We start from the raw sequence: 19,968 nt of genomic DNA on the forward strand, positions 1-19,968 counted from the left end.
TAGTGATTTATTTTTAAAATTTACAAATTAAAAATAGGTTTTATATAAACCGTGCATCGCACGGGTTCTAACCTAGTTATTTATACTCCATCCGTTTAATAATTTTGAAACCACCCTATGCTAATTAAGGGGTTGCCTAATACGGAGTAAAAGGAAGAAAGAAAAAAAAAACGGCAAGCCATCCCAAGTTTTGAGGGAAAGAGACAGATTGGAATTTATCAAAACAATCTCCAAAATAAGAGGAGAATAACAAGGGATGATCAGGTAAATAGGAGACATTGACGTTAAACTAGCTACATACATCCCACTTTTCTCGCAATGAATAATTTATATACACTAATATGACAATTAACAGGTCAAAAGGTGTAGCTTAACCCCCAAAAGGCTAAAATGAAGTGTAAAAAAAATAATCAAAAATTCTAGAGGGGCAGAAGAATGTGATTTACTCTGTCAATATCATAGCCAATTCTTTGCAAAAAGGCATCCCAATAATTACAGGGTCACTATCTACCTACAGTCATCGGCTAGTTGTAAGGGGATGCCGGAGACATGGCTCCATCTGATCTTCTCGCTGTTTGTCCAGAAACAGATGACTTGTCAGACCCGCGAACATTGTACCTTTCATACACCTTTTCACGATTCTCCGACCACCATGTTTCCGCCTGGTGTTCCCCGAATCTTCTTCGGCTGCATTGATGGAAAGATATGTCAAACCTTGGCATATATAGACCGCTAAATTTAAAGTGATTTTATGATGACATGTTTCAAAGAGGTAGCTCATTTAACACAATGTTTCTTAATCGATGATTTAGGCAATGCATCTTGAATTACCCAATTTACAAAATGACGTGAATAATTTAGTGAAAATATCTTCGATGAACAAAAAATCCATGTCATTTTCTTCTATTAATTGTATTAACTGCCTTGTGATGTAGATGCATAATGCATGGTTTAACTTTAACAGGCAGATTTTTCTTAACGTCATCATATTCTCAAGGGCCATACGAAATATTAAGACGCAAAAATCTGGAATATTTACCTGAAGCGCACTCGTTTGAGATCTCTAGTTCCATCTCGAAGGGCAACCAGAGTGATATAAACACCAGGTTCGTACTGTTCAATCCACTCTGCTTCAACTTGATTATTATTATTAGCTGCTGATGGAACTGGACTTTTTGACCTACTACTATTAAAGCCATCTTGAGATGATGCCGAAAACCGAGCATCAGTGGCATCAGAAACACTGCTACTGCATGTCTGCAGACCACCAGCAGCAGCTGACAGTTTGGCATGTAACTGATCCTCTCTACCCTTCAAGGCTGCAAAACTCTCATTCAGCTGGTAACTGTTTTCATTGAGCATGTATGATTCCCTAGGTGACTGTAAAGGTCCTTGAGTTCCATTTGTCATGGACGAATCAACTCCAGTTAATGAGGAGATGGGACCATTCATAGGATTGGATCTTAAAACATGCTCTCCGCTTGCATCAGCAGAATGGATACCATTTGGTTCCAAGCCATTTGGTAATTGTGGCATCTTTATGTTTTCTAAATCATAGGCCCCAGGTGGCAACCTCTCAGCCATATCTTTGAGCTGAAACAAGAATTGATATATATAATTGTGAATCCATCTTCACAGAAGCATCCTCCACATAAAAATAGAATTAAACACAAAGATATCACTAAATTAAGAAGAAAACTAAACTCGGTCCAAAACATTATTTTTAATGCATATCACAAGCTTACCTAAAAAAACCTTCTAGAAGGGAATGGGATAGTATGAAACATAATAAGGTAGCGCAAACAATGGGAAGGATAGCATTGGATTTTGGAGACATTTGCTAAGGGATGAACAGAGCACAACGCATTGTCAAAGGAGATCTTAAGGATCAACAGAGAAGAGATTTGTTTTACTAGTAAAAAGAATTCAATTAGAAGTTGAAAGTAGCATAAACGAATTATAAAACTCAGCTTCGTAAACTTGCACAATTATGTAGCGCCAGATATTATAACATTAACTTCAATAAAATGATATCAAAAAGTGTTGAAATAGAGATTCGGATAAGAACCTGTGCAGTAAGCGACTTTATTACATCCTTAGCAGCTTTAGTTTTTGCAGTTTCATCTGCAGCAAGCGCCATAGCTTCTTGAGTTTTCTTTGACGATTTTTGAAGCTCTAACTCTTGAAGTTCACATCGCTGCTGCAAGCTCTCAACCTTACCAGATAAAGACCAATTAGATAAAAGCATTAATTCGAATGACTGCTAGACAACATACATGGGAGGTATATAACACACCTGTGCACGCAATTTAACTACTTCTTGATTTAGTAGTTCATTAGTCTTCTTCAAACTGTCAGAAATACTTTTAGAGAAAGACAAGCCAGAAGTCGTAGGAACTGGAGTTGCTGAACGTGGAGGACTTGGCTTACGTGAGAAAGGTGACACTGGTCTGGAAATGGAAGTAGCAGCTGCTGTTGTAGCTACTGGCCTTGGTATTGTCTGCTTTACATCAGCACTACCAGATAAAACGACATCCTTCAATTGTAACATAGGCGTTTGGGAAGTCTGAATCAGTGAGAACGTCTCGGCTTTCTTTCCCTGCTTGGCAGCTTTAGTATCTAATTGTTTAATTAAATCCAGGTTGGGAGGTAGCATTGACTTTGACAATCTTAATTCTGCTTTATCTAATTTATCTTTGTTTTCACCTGAGAGCCGAGGCCCAGAACTTTTTCCTCTATTGCTGCCACCTTCCAAAACTTTACTCAATTTGGCAAAACAAGTATCACATACACGATAAGGTTTACTAGGATTTGGAGCAAGAGCTGCCCTAAATGCTTTCTTTGAACTACAAGAATGACAGTGGACAAGTCCACAATTGTAGCAGTTATGCCTTTTTCGAGTAAATCCAAAAGCCTGCCTACAAGAGGAACACTGAGACTGCTCAGCACCAGATACCCATTTGTGAAGACATATAGCTGCTGTGTAAGTAGAACCACAAGTGATATATTTAACATGTCTATCCTTTAAGGCCTCAATCAAGGTCGGTGTCTTTCGGTCCTCTATATCTCCATGACCTAGCCTCCCATTTGCTCCCTTTCCCCAAGTGTAAACTTCATTCCTGGATGTTAACACCGCCACATGATATGCACCACAGGCAATCTCTTCAACCATTTCACCACCAAGCCTATCTTCAACCAAACAAGGTAGTTTTCCGTCAGAAAAAGGATTTCCAAGCTGACCATAAACAGTACTCCCCATCGTAAATACATGACCCATTGTAGTCAACCCAACAGTTAAACTATGTCCACAAGCAACTTTATGAAAGTTGTATTCAATAAGTGATGGCACACAAGTTGGTTTCAGACGGGGCTCTTTATCACCTTGACCAAGACGATTTTTATCTCCATCACCCCAAGTGAAAAGTTTTCCTGATGAAATGCTAGAACTGGATTGAGTTACGATAACTTCAACCACAGCTGCAGTATGCCAAACTCCACATGCAACAGCAATTGTCCTCAAACCTGACAGAGAATCCACCTCTCTTGGATAAGGAATATTTTCACGGTCTCCATGGCCTAGGACACCAAAGGTTCCATCACCAAATGTAAAGAGCTGCCCAGTTGATGTTATTAAAGCAGTATGCCATGGACCACAAGTTACAGAAGCCACTTGGAGACCTTCAAGAGGTCCGGCAATTCTCTTTGGTATCCAATGACTAACTTCATTACCATGACCAAGAAGCCCAGCATTATGAGTGCCATCACCCCATGTGTACAACTCACCAGACATTGTTACAGCACAGCTATGAAACTCACCACATGCAACAAAATCAACATTATAAGCAACTAAAGATTCAACTAAACGAGGTTGAAAAACATCCTTCCCCACACCATGCCCCAGCCTACCTCCAGATTCCTCACCCCAGGTGAAAACTTCACCTTGCCTTGTGACAAGAGCGGCATGCCGGACACCACAAGCTATGAGGTGCACATCCAGAACAACATTAGACTCTAATGGCTTGGGAAGTAGAAGATCTGCTCTTGTGCTAACAAAATTTACACTTTTATCAGGTCCAGCCTTGAAAGAATTCTCACATATAACCTCGCCCCAAATGTACACATCCCCAAGAGCATCACAATCATCACCTGCAGATCCATGACTAGAAGTGCTGGGTGCACTAGATACACTAACCCGGAAAACATCTGAAGCAGATCCTTTTGCTTGCATATTTGTATTTTCTGAAGCTACATGTGATTTCTCAGAAGACACAAAGTTGCCTGACTGATTATGTTTAGGAGAGAAACCACCATGAAAACTAAAAGAGTCTTCAGGTGAGCTAAGATATCTTGTCAAGGTAAGAGAGCTGTCACTTGGACTACTTGATGTCAAATCTTTGTTGTCCTGCAATCAATTATCAAAAAATTGGCTTAAAATTCCTTTGGATTTACAAACATGAGAAACAGCAACCAAATTTCCAAGATTTTGATAGTTTCAAATGTTTACTTGTAAGGAAAGGCCTTCATCATTCCATCCGTCAATTTTCGAGCGCCCACCTTTCCCTGCAGAGACGAGTGCTGTGAGACCAGCAATCCACACCTCAGCCTCAACTTTCTCCTTGCAGATCTGAAAGACACAATAAACTTTTAATCACAGCCAGACATGATACGCTATGACCAAGACAATAACTAAATTGTTACCAACCAGATCAAGAGACCGCTTTCCGTTATTGTATATAAGGGAAAAGGACAAATAATCCTTGTCTGGACGCAAATACCTTCTAAAAACAGCCTGGAAAACAGATATAAGAGAACATGTTTAGTTGGAGTTATTAAAACATAAAGTATAACTCCAATACTTGCAAGTATCACCCAAAAAATAAAACTCACAGTTCTTTGTCCAGGAATAACTTTAGAGACACAAGATAGCTTTATACTTTTCTCACCACCACTAGACAACCAAATCAATGTTGTTTCATCCTGTCATATTACAGAGTTAAACTCATGGTCAGCAAAAGAGAGATCTGCTAAAAAGTACATATAAAGATGGTAATCTGACTAGCAATAATAATCTACTAGGTTAAGAGTCGAAAGAATCCACTACAACATAAATGAAACAGAATGTTACGTGCTTAGAATTGAAGACAGGAACATATACTATACATGAGTAACTTGGTAGATGATTAAAAGGCATCATCTACTTGCATTCGGGGAAAATAGATTGATAGAACAGAGAAGGAAGATAACTGGCAATCCCTGACCCGACCCGATCCGATAAACCGACTTGAACCTAAACTAAACAACCCGAATTTGACCCGATTTGACCCAAATATCATTTTTTGTAATAAGATTAAGTTTTACACTATTTTTAATAGTTTTTAATCACAACCCAAAATCTAACCCAAACCCGACCTAATGACCCGAATTGCCACCCACTAGAAGTTAAAATAAGCTAATAGTGATTGAAGAATCAATAATGATCAATTTCGAAACCCTATGAATGCGCAGCTTACAAGTGTCTTCTATAGACACATATGCTTAAGCAGGTCCTAATTCTATAAACTTTGTCGCTGCAATTAAATTAATATTCAGCTAAGACATGAGTCAATGTGTACTAAGAGTTACTAAGAAATATAAAAATCCCAGAATTATCAACAGAGCACAGTTTGTTTACTTTAAATAGAAGCTGTTAGATCTTGTTTAATGAAATTTCACAGTAATCCAAAATTGAACAATTGTTGCTTCACTTCAACTTCATTTGTATAACCAAGTTTCCTCGTTGCACTAGTAGTTGCATGACTAAAGTTCAGTTGTAATTTGCACCAATGTTAAAATCAATCATTCTTTATCATTTCTATGGCAGAAATTCCTAAAGGCCAACATCAACACATGCCACACTACTACAAGTCTACAATTGTAAAGATTAATCATTCAAGATTATATGACCTGGTGACTTCCATCTAGGATCTGCAACTACAGCTTACAGTACTTGACTGATTCTAAGCCTAATCTTATGTCTTGAGTCAAACAATCCCCACTTCTCATATACTACTCCATAAGTGATTTACAACCTTCATTGAAATAATTTCATGAAATAGATAAAGCCATCGCAAAAATTCAGATCAGATAAACTGACAAGCCTATTGGACAACAATAATATTACTATCTTCCATCACTTTTCCAACTTAGCTTAGAACTCATCACACAGTTCTGCTAAAAGATTTATTTTTCTTTTTTTTTTTTTAATCCCTCTTAACCAACTAAATCTTAAGTCAAGAAACACCATTGTGACACACTCATCATGAGAGTTCACTTCCGAAGTCCAATGAGGTTCCACCTTAAAACTATATTGCAATGAACTGATTAAACCCTTAGGCCTTAGCCTTATCAAGTGAACGCAACTTTCTCTTCTCTTCAATGTGGGATACATATCCCAATATTCCCCTCTACTTTACACTTCATTAACGTGGGGCAATACTTTCACTCACATGTGGATTAGTTCATGGATTCAACCTGCCCCCTTGCACATGAGTTGTTCATATTAGTAGCACATAATCACATATCACAACTCAATCCAACCCAACCTAGCTCTAATACCATGTTAAACAAGCCTAACAGCACCTTCACAAGAGTCCACTTTATAAGTCCACAAGGAGCTTTTACCTCAAAACCATATGGCATGGGAGGAGAAGCCTCTTAGCCTTATAAAATGGACACCACTTTCTCTTCTCTTCAATGTAGGATACACATCCCAACACTTAATTTTTTACATTTGTTTGATGTGAGACAACACTTCCACTCACATGTGGGTTTTTTCATGGGCTCAACAGTCCACATTCTAAAAATAAATTCCAACACTAGGTCAAACAAACTTCATACTAGCAACACATTCATGAGGCCAGTGGTAAGTGATTGACTTTGAGCATGTATCTTAACGTCTCTCTTTCTTAAGATCTTGAAACTAGTGATTGTTAAAAAGAAGATAGTAATACCAATACTATCAATATTTTTGCAAACTCGGCCCTTGTTTCTCAATAGATTAGTTCTATTCCAAAACACATTCAAAAGCTGAAAAGAGCATTATATTCATAACTTAAGCCCCAAAATTTAAAATTCAGTAAAGACATACATCATAGATGTTGAATAAGAAGAAGTGCATATTGGCAAGAGCTGAACCATTCAGCTCTTCTACAAGACTACAACATATCTCCTACAAGACTACACAACATAAACTGACCACGGTTCTTTTAACAATAATACATGGACACAAACAAGATAATGTAAAGGATAGTATAACCCCACAGGCCCCAGTTCTTTAATCAGTATATTGGCAAGAGCTCAAGCATTCAGCTCTTCTACAAAACTACAACATATCTCCAAAGTATTTTCAGTCAGCTAAACTGAGAAACATTAAAGAAGAGCACTGAACTTACACTAGAAAGTCTAAACGGATAAAATTTTGGCTTTCCCTTACGACCATATTTAAGCAACTGAGCACCTTTCTTCAAAGCTATCAATGCCTGCATTTTAAATAAAAGTGAAACTGATTAGTTTATGAGGCCCTAATCTATATAGAATATATGCATATTTAGTAGCCCTTACTAACTATTTTGACGACATCATTAACACTTTTAAATAAAGAGGGTTAATAGATAAAAGCAAGAGTAATCTAGGACATGCCAAGCAATAATCAAGAGTATACACCAACATCTTCGGAAACATGTGAATCACAACTCATGAAGTGCTCCATATATCTAGCAACCATTGTCTAATGTTCCAAAGTTGCAAGTACATTGTTCAAAACATAGAACAAGAATTTGTAAACTGTTATCAATAAACAAAGCTCGCCTGGATTTAAAACCACATTCATTAATATTTATACATGATCATAAACATAACCCATTTTTTTAAGGTTCTAAGAAAAAGCAACAAAATGTACATAGGTTACAGGATTTACATAGGCATGCCAAACAATGACCAGCACCATCACATTACTAAAACCTCACCTATGAAAATCTTTCAAACCCCTTAAAGTTGCTAATTCCCCCCTCCCCCCACAAGTCTAAAAGACAACCCCCCCCCCCCCAGTTAGAGAGAAGATGACAATAACACAACCCATTTTTAAAACGACAACACGAGCATTTGCCAGCTCTACCGAAACAAAATCAAAAGGAATGTGATATGAGCGTAAATCCTACTCAAAACCCTCTTCAATATCCCTCCTTGAGTAAACAATGTAGTTAATTCCAACCATGTATAAGCAAAATTAGTACACAATCTAAAAAGAACCCAACTTTAAAACTTTTAAACAATAATAATCAAAACAAAAATAAAAAATAAACCATTATACTACATTCTTCCTAATTTCTAAAAAAAAAATCATCAAAAAAACCCATTATACTACATTCTTCCTAATTTCTAAAAAAAATTCATCAAAAAAAATTAAATGAAAAATATATAAAAAAAAAAAAAAAAAAAAAAACCCATTAAACTACATTCTTCCTACTTTCCTATAATTTCAACCAAGTCAAAATTAACTTCAAATTGACCACCAAAATCAACTAAATTCTTTCACATACAGCTGAAATTCGACGTCCCAAAAACCAAATTTGTTTAAACAACCAAATTAAGCACAAAAAACAACAACAACAACAAATTGAGGAGAGAGAAAAACAACCTGCTCAATGTCACGATCGGCATTACCATAACTAACAAGATCTGCCATTCCATGTGAGAAATCCAACTAATCGCCTCCCTCTCCGATCTCTAACATCACTGCCTTTCATCCTCTTTCTACACTACCACCATTAAAATTCAACAAAAATCCCCTTAACCTTGACCAAAAATCCCACTCTAAAAAACCCAGAAATTACACAATTATACTCCCCCAAAATTCAATTTTCAAAACCCTAGATCTAACTAATTCTATCTTCCCAAAAAAAACCCTTTTCCTTTTCCACCTCTACAACAACTCTATTGCAGAGTTCCCACAGCAGATCAATCTTGCTTTTTACTAGCAATTGCACGAATTTCGAGGTAGCAATGAAATCTCGGAGTTTGAAGGAGGAGAGAGAAATTACGGCGGCGAGAAGTTGCCGGCGGCGAGAACTCCGGCGAAGGGAGGAGAAAGGAGAAGAGAAAATGAGGAGAGAGAATGTTTTTTTTTTTGTTTTGTTTTTTTTTTTAATTTAACTTTTTATTGTCTGAAAAGAAAGAGGAGAGAGAAAGAGAAAAAAGAATTAAAGTTGCGGTCGCTTCCGCCTAAGTACAAGTCAAAGATGATGAAAGAATTGAAAGAGAAAGAGAGAAAATGTTGCTTTTTACAAAAATAAATAAATAAATTTTAAAATAATTTCAATATTTTTATGGTTTTGCTAGAATTATCAAAAGGCGCGAAATTGATTTTGATATAGATTTATTTTTAAAAAAATCTTGTTAATAGTTTGATTTTTTTTTTTAAAATCATGTTAATAGGGTTCGTGTACTATTACATAACAATTTAAAAGCTTTCAAAAAAAAATAACATTTTAAAATATTGTCTAAAATGTTACTCCGTATTATTAATTTGAAAATGCATGCTATAATTAAGGACCTATTATGATTTACTGAGCTGAGATGAAATAAACTAAACAAAACTAATTGGAGTTGTACTGAATTGAACTAAATATTTTATGAGATTAGAATTTAGAAATTGAACTGATTGAAGATGAAATGAACTGAATTGAACTGAAGAGAACATGCCCTAAGTAAGTAAGTATTGATTGGTGTAATTAATAGTTTTAGCTATACATGCATTTTTAGCTAACTCATCTAGGCAAATGTTAGATTTTACCCTTTTTTAATGTTAAGAAAAATTTAGAAAATATTATTCAGTTATGAAGTTCTTCTTACAAGGAGAACTCCTAATGTGATTTTGGTATAAAGTAGAGTATTAGATTGGACAATTCATAGTTAAGAGTTGATTTATCTGATCTATTTTTATGTGGAGTGTAAACCTCCTACTCAATTGTCTTATTTGCTTACTGAGTATTAAACAATATGCTCTTTATATTTCGCTCATTTTAGAGCCTGTTTTGATTTGCTAAACTGAACTGATTGAAGTTGAACTGAACTGAAATGAATTGAACTGAATAGAGCTTAAATGAATTGTTTATGAGAGAAGGGAATTAGGAGCTGAAATGAACTGAATTGAACTGATTGGAGCTAACCTGAACTGAACTGAAATTAAGCTGAAGAGTAGAACAAGCCCTAAGTTTGGTCCTTTATTCACTCATTTTTTTCCTTGTTGCTACTTCTTTTACTTGCATAAAGTCTTATGTAAATGTCATGGTTATTACATGGTAAATAATTTCAGACAAGTAAAATAAAGTAATTTTGTGTTTTTTATTCCAAAATGGAATGACATTTTATTATGAACTTGTGAAGTATGTTCTAATTAAGGCTTAGCTCTTCACATATCTTGTTTTCAATTCAATTTAGATAAAACTAGACATATGTGAATCAGTTCATATAAGGGCATGTTCTCTTATGTTGAAATTCAGTTCAGTTCAGTTCAGCTTAGTTCAGCTCAACTCTTAATTTCCTTCTCTTATAAAATATTCAGTTCAGTTCAGTTCAATTCAGTCCAGTTCAGCTCAGTTCAGTTCAGCTCAATTCAGTTCAGTTCAGTCAATGAGAACAGACCCTAAGTTAATTAAGTTTAGATAAGATAAATTAAGATAAGGTTTAATAACTACAAATAAGATAAGATAAGAGTTGATAATTACAAATAAGATACAATAGATATTTATAATTCCAATAAGAGCTAGATTTAATAAAACTAATATAAGACCTAATGTCAAATAAGGTTTTATAAGAGGTTCACCATGATAATATGGAGTTAACAAATAAGATAATGCAAGATAAGTGAAATTCAAATGAGGTAAGTGTGTTCTTCATCAACTTTGAATTAAATCGATTGCACTAAAGTTTGAGTTGAAAGTTGGTTTGGGATAGTTAAATAAATGAAGAGGGTCAATCAATACTAATAAAACTAATATAATTTTTGGTTATAATCAGCAAGATTAACACTATAAATAAAATTAAAAAAAAAGTCATACTCTCCCCCCCCCCAAAAAAATACTCCAATCTATAAAAAAAGGATCTTAACGGAACTACAACTCTCACGATTGTCAACTTTTTTTTTATAGGCTAACCTCTTTTAATTAAAGGAAAGCATCTCCGATCCCCATTCTCAAACACTTGAAATTTGGAGAATTTATTCTATCTAGTGGTTGACTTCAAAAGTTACAACTTGAATCCTCAACCAAGCTGATAGTTTGAATATATCTAGTTATGGTATAGAATCACGTTATGTTGTATGGTTTAATCAATCTGAAGATTGCATTTCGATCATGGTTCTCTACACTGGCAATTTTTAACTAAAATATCTCCAGCATTAACATTTTTTTTTTGAAACAAATCAATTCATTAATAAAAAGTTATCCGGCATCCACAAATGAAATCTACATTAACAAATACATAAAATTGAATCAAATTAGGGTTCCCTTCATCAAAGCTACGATCGTTGAAAAAATCTTGCACTGTGGTACATCTCTCGCACACATCGCTGGAATATACATCCTTTTCGGAGATACGGTCTAACGATTTGTTGTAGCCGTAAGAATGATTTTCATCTGATTCGCTTGAACGCATTTGAAAACTTGACAACCGTTGCGATCCCGAACAAATCTTTACCAAAGAACTGACAATAGGGCAAAAGATGATTACCTTGTTGATAAACCCTAATACACAAGCAAACCCTAAACATAAACAAACAACTAAACTAACAAAAACTAACGACTCCACCATAGGGAGACGGACATATCTACACTTACTCATGTAGATTTATTGAAATTTAAATTGCAAAACTAAAGAAAATTTAGGGAAAAGGGTCGAAAATAGTCTAATTTCCAAAGAAATTAGACTATTTTCAACCTAAACGCCAAGATTTTGGATAAACCCTAGAGAAGAGGAGGAGGGAAGAGGGAAGGCGAGAGATTTTGATAATTGAATTTTAAATAATAAAAAGTTATCTCCAGCATTAATATTGACAACAACACTTTAACAAATACTCCATCCGTCCCCGATTGATAGTCACATTTGTCATTTTTGGTGACTCAAAATGTTAGTCACATTTGCTTTTTTCAAGTACCATTAATATTATTTTTTTACCAAAATTCTCTAACATTTGCAAAAATATTTGTGCAAATTTAACTTTCCTATGTAAATTTTACTTTCCCATGTACTTTAATTACTTTATCTTTCTACTTTTTTTCATACCCAATGTAAATTTACTTTTTCAATGTACTTTATTTAATTCTCCTTAATTCCCGTGATTTTTCTTCAAAAGTGACTATCAATCGGGGACAGAGGGAGTACTTAGCTTCCTCCGTTCCAAATTATATGACATAGTTTGACTTTGTGCATTATTCACATTATTTGCTTTGACTTCGCTTGTTTTCGTGTTGAGAAAAAAATATAGTCAATATCATTTTCTTTAATTGTTGCTAATATTTAATCAAGGATAATTGCAATGGAAAATATGCATTGACAAACATGCCTAAATGAAATTTGTCATCTAATATAAAACGGATGTGTATTATTATAAAACCAATGTTCCAACACCCAAATTTTTGTATGAGTTAAGCAAATTTAAATATCCAATTTGTGCTTTAAAAATGAATTGTGCAAAGTTTTGGATACCATAATTAAAAGTTTTTAATTTTTTCTTATTTAGTTTAACTAATTGTTTGATTTTCAAATATAAAGCACTTCATATTTAATTTAGGCAAATCAAGTTAGGCTCTATTGCATTATTAGCTCTTTAGATGTGTATATTGAGAGCATTGAAAGAGTTTTAGGCGGCTTATAAGGAGACCAAAAAAATTCAAATCTAATGCTATTTTAATTTGGAAAATAATAGTCACTATAATATTATACTACCCCCGTTTATTTAGTTAACATCTTTTGACTTTTACACTATTTAAATCTAATGCTATTTTAATCATGTGGGATCTTGTACTGTTTGAATCGTTTCAATGTTATTTTATTAATATCCACTTTTTGTAATTTTACAATGTTGATAATTAGATATATAAATCGTTAAAAACATGCGTTGGCAAGCGTGATCATAGAAATGTGTCAATTAAAAAAAAAAGTATGTGTTTGTTGATTTGAGTGTTTTTTTTACAACTTTATCAACTTTTCTCAATCAAAAATCTTTATATGAACAAGAATGAATGAGAGAAAAAAAAAAAAAAAAAGATCGTTACTCCTAGCTTTCTTCAAGTGTAACTTAAAACAAAATAAAGGTGATATTTGGACTAAACTGGTAAGATATTATTCTATCATATGGGATCAAAATATTATGAGCTGAGAGACGAAGAGAAAGTTATAGTTTATGCATTTTATACTTTTCAATAATAGAATCTTACTTTTCAATAATAGAATCTTTAATTATATGAGAAATGAGTTAAGTATGATAGAATTTGATTGAAATAAAACACTACTAAGGGCATGTTCATATTTATTGAAATGATCTAAACTGAATTGATTGGAGCTAAACTAGACTGAACCGAGCTGAAATGAATATTTTATGAGAGAGGGAAATTAAGAGCTGAACTGACCTGATTGGAGTTGAACTGAAATGAATTAAACCGAAATCAAATAAATGTGAACATGCCCTAATTGTAGAGTCAACCCATTAAATGGACTCTTAGATAGTTATAAATGAAATTGAACATAATCTATGGAATTACAGTCTATGCCTACATTGGATTGTCATTGTCTTCATTGATTAGAGGTCTCCTTTTCTTTGTGTTAGTGATAAGTTTTAGCAAAACTTTATACACTCGACACATGTGCAAGTGTCAAGATGAAAAAGACTTAGATGGACACAAGGGAGATTAATAAGAAATACAACATAACATATATGGAAGTACATCGGTTTATACCTTCATATATAATGTATCAGTGGTTTTTCAGTGCAGGCCACATAGTGCGGCAGGGGTTACTTATACAGTGTTACTGATTTTGTCAGGGGTTACTTGTATGCGTTACTTATAGGTGTTACATATATTTTGGGGTTACTTGTATGAGTTACTTGTATTCTGAGTAATCCCTACAAGTAACCCCTAACCAAACTCCCATACCAAACAAATAACACCCTACAAGCTAAGTAACCCCTGATCAAAACCAGTAACACCCTACGAGTAACTTCAGAATACAAGTAACACCCTGACCAAAACCAGTAACACCCTACAATTAACCCCATAATACAAGTAAACCTACAAGTAACATCCTACAAGTAACCCCTGCCGCACCATGTGGTCGGCCACATACAAAAATTTGTAATGATGTATTAGTTACACTCACGGGTTTGTTTTATTCAATTTATTTTATGTTGACAAACTTATCTTGTTTGAACCTATCTTATTAGAAATCTTTTGAAAATAAGACGAATTCTCTACAACTAAGATCATGTGCACATAGTGTTGGCACTACATTCAATATGAGCTTTCCCCCAAAACGATCATGAGCTAGATAATCTGTAATTTACGCAGTAAATATAGGATTATTGTTATTGGTCTTATAAATAGTACACGTATCGAACCAAAAATCTAAGCAGAAGAAACACTTTACCCTAAACATTCTAATTAAATTTGTCACTATTAGCTTAATATTTAATTAAATTAAATTGAACTCGTATCTTTCTTAGCTTATAACTTAAGTATAAACAATCTTTCCTAGAATCTGAAATCTTTTTATCGAAGTATACAATGCCCTAGATACGGTGGTAGGTTAGCAACTTTGTTTCCTTAATGGTTGATGCATTTTCCTTACTTTGATATTATTATGGTCCCACTTATTAGCAAGTTTGGTGATGCCTTCATAAATGGAAGATCACCTACTCACTGTATATATTGAATTGAGTTTATGGTTGCACGATTTGATGATCATACTTAAAGGTAAATTTTTTTTTTTTTGTTTTTTCCATTTTATAATTATGATTTTTGGTGTATGCAATTACTTATTTTGATGTTTTGGCATATGGATTTTTGAATCTTAATTACATTTTAGTAAATTAGAGGAAAGACCGAAAACGATAGTTCAAATTGTGAAATTTTGTTATGTCAAGATCTTGTTGTTTATTACAAATTGTGAAAACTTGTACTTCCTCCGTTTTTTTTATTATTGCACCATAGAGGTTGGGTACAAATATTTTGGTAGTGGAAAAAAGTAAGAGAGAGAAAGGTAAAAATACAAAATTGTTCATGTGACATATTGATAAACTAAAAAGTAAGTGTAAAAAGGCAAGAGTATGTTGGGTATTTGTAGTGTGAACACAAATAATTTTTTTCCTAAAGAAGAAATGGTGCAATATTTGTGAAATTTCCTATAAAGGCAAGTGGTGTAATAATAAAAGAACAGAGGAAGTAATAAACAATAAAAACAGTAAATGTGATACTAAACTCAAATTTTATTAGTCGGAAGTAATGTAAAAGGTGATCAGAGAAACATCACAACAAATAATGTTTAATTTTTTTTTCTTCTCGTCATTTTCTATTCTTCCCCTCCAACGGCCAAAAGCAAATCTATATCAACCGTTCAAGTAGTTCATCTTAGCAATTGGGTCACATGATTCACTATCTAAAATGATCAATTTCAACCTCCAACGGCAAAAATTGATAGAAAGAAAAGCTAACCATGTACAAATTACTTTATTAAGAACCCAACAATCATGAAATTACGCAATGATAAGTATGAAAACCGCCTTACAAGTATCAATAACTATGATTAAAAGCCCTTAAAGTAGATTTTCCACAAGGAAACAAACAAAATTAAGGCAAAATGTAATGTTCATGCATAGTAATAATCAATCATCAAGTCATGAAAAAAGCAAAAGTGAATAATGTGCGGCCAATAAGGTAGACTTGTCCTACTTTGACCCTAACATTCCCCTTAATTTGGTCGGCCTTGTGTTCTTAGAAGGCCATCATCCATATATGGTGCTATAAGTGACATCTTTGGTCCCTTTTTTAGGCATCTTATTGGGCATACAACATCACTTTCACTTCCTGTTCTCTATAATTATTTAGGCCTTATTTGATAATTAGCTATGTTTAAATCACATTAGAGCATCAACACTTATGGTATAATTTTATACCACAGTATAAAAACACATAAAAAAAATGCAATTTTTTACTACATTGGTGATATAAAACTATATCATTTAATGGTATATATCATCCCATGGTAAACAATTGTTCTGGTCCTCGTGAAACATGAACCAACCAGGTCACGTCATGTGGCCTAGTTATCATGTTTTTATTTTCAATTGCATTTTAAGAAAAAATTATAAAGTAAAAAATTATGAAAAAATTACCATTGTTCATTATTCTTCAAGATCTACACATAGACACCCATATTGATATAGTTTTATATATTTTTTCGAATTCACTTTTTACTACATAACTTGCTTATTTTATTTAATTAACTTTACAAATATTAATTAGTTATTTTCAATAATAAAATAAAATATAATTATAATTAAATTAAGTGTATTATTATTACAAATAGGAGAGAGAAAGTGGGTGGTAAACTTTTTTTTATACCATGGGTGGGATGATTTTTGAAAAAAAAAATATTGTATTGTGGTATAGATGATGTGGAGGAGTGAGAAAGTGGTAGAGAGAGAGGGATGATATAAATTTTTATACCATGAGTGATGATGGTCTCATAATAAAAAAGTTACATATCATATTTCATCATTTTATATGTGCTTTTAATCGCAAAATATATTTAGTACGTAATGGATAAAATTATTAAAACTATATATTAATAAAGAATTCAACACAATCCCACTTATATACTATTTTTTTTTAAGATTAGCATACATATAAACTAGGTCATGTATTGTTTATTCAATCAGATAATTAAATCATAAATAATAAGTCCAAATCAATCATCAGATCAAATCATATTAGAAAAAGCAAGTTCTAATCAGATTTGATAAGCAAAAATAAGGTGAACTAAGTAAAAATTGAATTCAAGTTAGTTAAATATTACTATCTTTATTTTAAAATAAATGCCCCGATATGGCCTATATATTTATCAATGCAAAAATTTGACCAATAATTTTTTAATTACTACTCGTAGTAAGTTTAAATGATAATTAAGGGTCTGTTCTCATTGACTGAACTCAGCTGAACTGAACTGAACTGAAATAAATATTTTATAAGAGAAGGAAATTAGGAGCTGAACTGAACTGAGCTGAACTGAACTGAATTTCAACGTATGAGAACAGGCCCTAAGTTGATATTAAAAAAATATATAACAAGACAATTCAAACAAGTATATTATTCACATGATCATGTTTGCTATAATATTAGGAAAAGTTCACTTTAATAATCCCAACTTTGCTCGATCAATTTACTTTAAATAATCGCAACTTTCGATTATTCTACAATGTTCCCAACTTTCACCTGTGTTTTCTTTCTTCAATCCGGATTACCGGTTACTTGAAGAAAACGTTAATTTTTAAAAAAAACAAATTATATGACAAGTGTCGCTTTTTAATTGGTTTAAAAAAATAATTATATAAATTTAAATTAATAATTTTTTTTTTTAAAAAAAAAAACCAAAGACCACCAGCCATCCAACGTTGGCGGCCGCACTTCCCCAACCGGCAAGAACCAAAACCAAGCCACCACCTTTGATCCCCAACCCCACTTTTTCGACGTACCAGAAACCATCCTCGCACCAAAATCCTCTCGTCACTCCTTTTGATTGCTATTTTCGACGATTATAGGAGAGAGAAAGGGTTGTGTTTTTGTGTTTCGAGGATGGAGGAGGTGATTTCGAGTGTTAGGGTTGGTGTTACAGGTGGTTTCGGGGGTTGGGGGAGGGGATAAGGACGGTTTCAGGGATGTGGGCTTTGGTTATGGTAGTTTTAGGTTTTGCAAAAGTTTTGGCTATGGCGGGTTTAAGGGGTGGGGAGAGGTAGAGGGGGTCGGTTTCACAGGGTATGGGCGGTTTCTGAGGAGTTTTTGGTGGCTGGGGCAAGGGAGGCGGTGGTTCGGGGTTGGCCGTGGATGGAAGTGGCCACCGCTAGTGGTTGTGGGTCGGTGGTGGCTAGTTTTGATTTTTTTTTTTGTTTTTTTATTGATTTTTTCTTTAATTATTTATTTTATTGTTTCGACCACTTACGACTTGACACGTGTCAAGTGACCTAGAATATTAGGTCATTGACTTTTTTTGACCGGTTTGAGATTGAAGAAAGAAAACACCGGTGAAAGGTGGGATCATTGCAGAATAATCGAAAGTTGGGATTATATGAAGTAAATTGAGTAAAGTTGCAATTATTAAAGTGTATTTTTCCATAATATTATCAATCATTTTTTAGTTGTTGACATAATTTTTTATTACATTTGCCAATGCACAAAAAACTTAACGATTGATATCTCTTATTATATATCAATATAAGTAAAAATTACAAGAGGTAGATTGATCAATAATATGAAAATATATGTACATTGAGGCAATTCTAATAAGATTATTTCACATGACTATGCTTTATAATAACTATAAAATCACAAAAGTTAGTTAAAATACGCATGATTTTGAGTAGTGTCGAAAATCAAAACATTTCAAGATTGTCAACTAAAAAGAACAGAGGGTAAATAAAAAGTATATATCAGCCAAAGTGGTGTATGTATGTGAATCACTATTAACTCAAAGTATTGCATACAATTCAATTTAAGGATAAGGAGTACTTAGGTCCCGTTCTCTTCACTTTAATTTTGCTGAACTGAAATTATTTTTACTTAATATTATTTTATTAAGGTGAAGGGAACAGGGCCTTAGTTTGAAAACTTTGATTATTGTATATATTGATTTAGCTAGTTAGTTGTGATAGTTGATTGTGTAAAAATATTAGATAACTTATTAATGTTTCCTTGGTTTTTTTTTTTTGGCAATTAATTTTGTATTGTCATATTTATCAATATACAACTTTGATATATCCTTAATATTATTAATTTTGTGATTGTAAAAATTACATTTGTTAGTTACATATTTTGAAATTATATTTCGAAAAATTAATGCGACCCATGATAATTATGAAAACTAAAACTTGTGTGGCCTAGGAAAAAGTAGTTGTGTAAATAGTAATGATTAAACAAATTGAACCAAATAAAAGCTAAAGTATTTTGTGAGGGGAAAGTAGTTGTGTAATTTTGTAAGGAAGTAATTGTTGTAATAATGTTGTAATTACACAAGTCATAAAGCATAAATCATGTAAAACTCTAAAATCTAGTTAGAAATAGATGAAAAAATGTGTATATTAGCCAACAATAAACTCATTCTACAACACAGATCGAATCAATATCCTTCGAGAAATTTATAAACCTCAATCTCCGTCTAGATCAATCTCCAACTAATTCTCCATACAATTTCACTTCACAAACAATAATTACAATGATCAATACTTATTCAATAAACTAGATAAGAACTGGTTTCAGAAAAAAAGAAAAAAAAAAAAAAAAAAAAAAAAAAAAAAAAAAAAACTTAATCAAAGCCTTAATAAAATTCTTACAGTATCAATGAGTTTGTGTTATATCATTTTGGTTATTGTGTGGGATGTTATCTGCTACCGATTTGGTTTAGATCAATGAGCCATATTGATATATAATTTACCCATATTGGCCAAATCATCTGTATAGACACATAAACGTGTCTCCCCAACTCAAACCTGCTGATGATGAGTAACATGTCATCGGAATTTTGCCGTGTTGAAACAATTTTCTGTTGTATTGCGGTAATTTTCTTTCTTTTTTCTTTCTTTCTTTCTTTCTTTTTTTTTTAAAAAAAAAATAAAAAAATTTACTCCTGTTAGTGGGCTGTCACCTAGCCTATAAATACCGAACTCCT

The 19,968-nt window shown here is 33.2% G+C and overlaps 1 protein-coding gene across 1 annotated transcript; it reads right to left on the bottom strand.

Moving 5' to 3' along the window:
• Positions 1-257: 257 nt before the first annotated feature.
• LOC110725839 lies at positions 258-9,309 on the bottom strand. Its single transcript, XM_021905302.1, has 9 exons — positions 8,675-9,309; positions 7,431-7,517; positions 4,888-4,977; positions 4,703-4,789; positions 4,505-4,624; positions 2,297-4,402; positions 2,069-2,215; positions 1,040-1,593; positions 258-687 (listed from the first exon to the last, which is right to left on the bottom strand). The coding sequence occupies exons 1-9, from the start codon at positions 8,720-8,722 to the stop codon at positions 525-527; spliced, it is 3,402 nt and encodes a 1,133-aa protein (XP_021760994.1). The 5' UTR covers positions 8,723-9,309; the 3' UTR covers positions 258-524.
• Positions 9,310-19,968: the final 10,659 nt, after the last annotated feature.

This window comes from Chenopodium quinoa, unplaced genomic scaffold (assembly GCF_001683475.1).
Source record: "Chenopodium quinoa cultivar QQ74 unplaced genomic scaffold, ASM168347v1, whole genome shotgun sequence".
Classification (NCBI taxonomy): domain Eukaryota; kingdom Viridiplantae; phylum Streptophyta; class Magnoliopsida; order Caryophyllales; family Amaranthaceae; genus Chenopodium; species Chenopodium quinoa.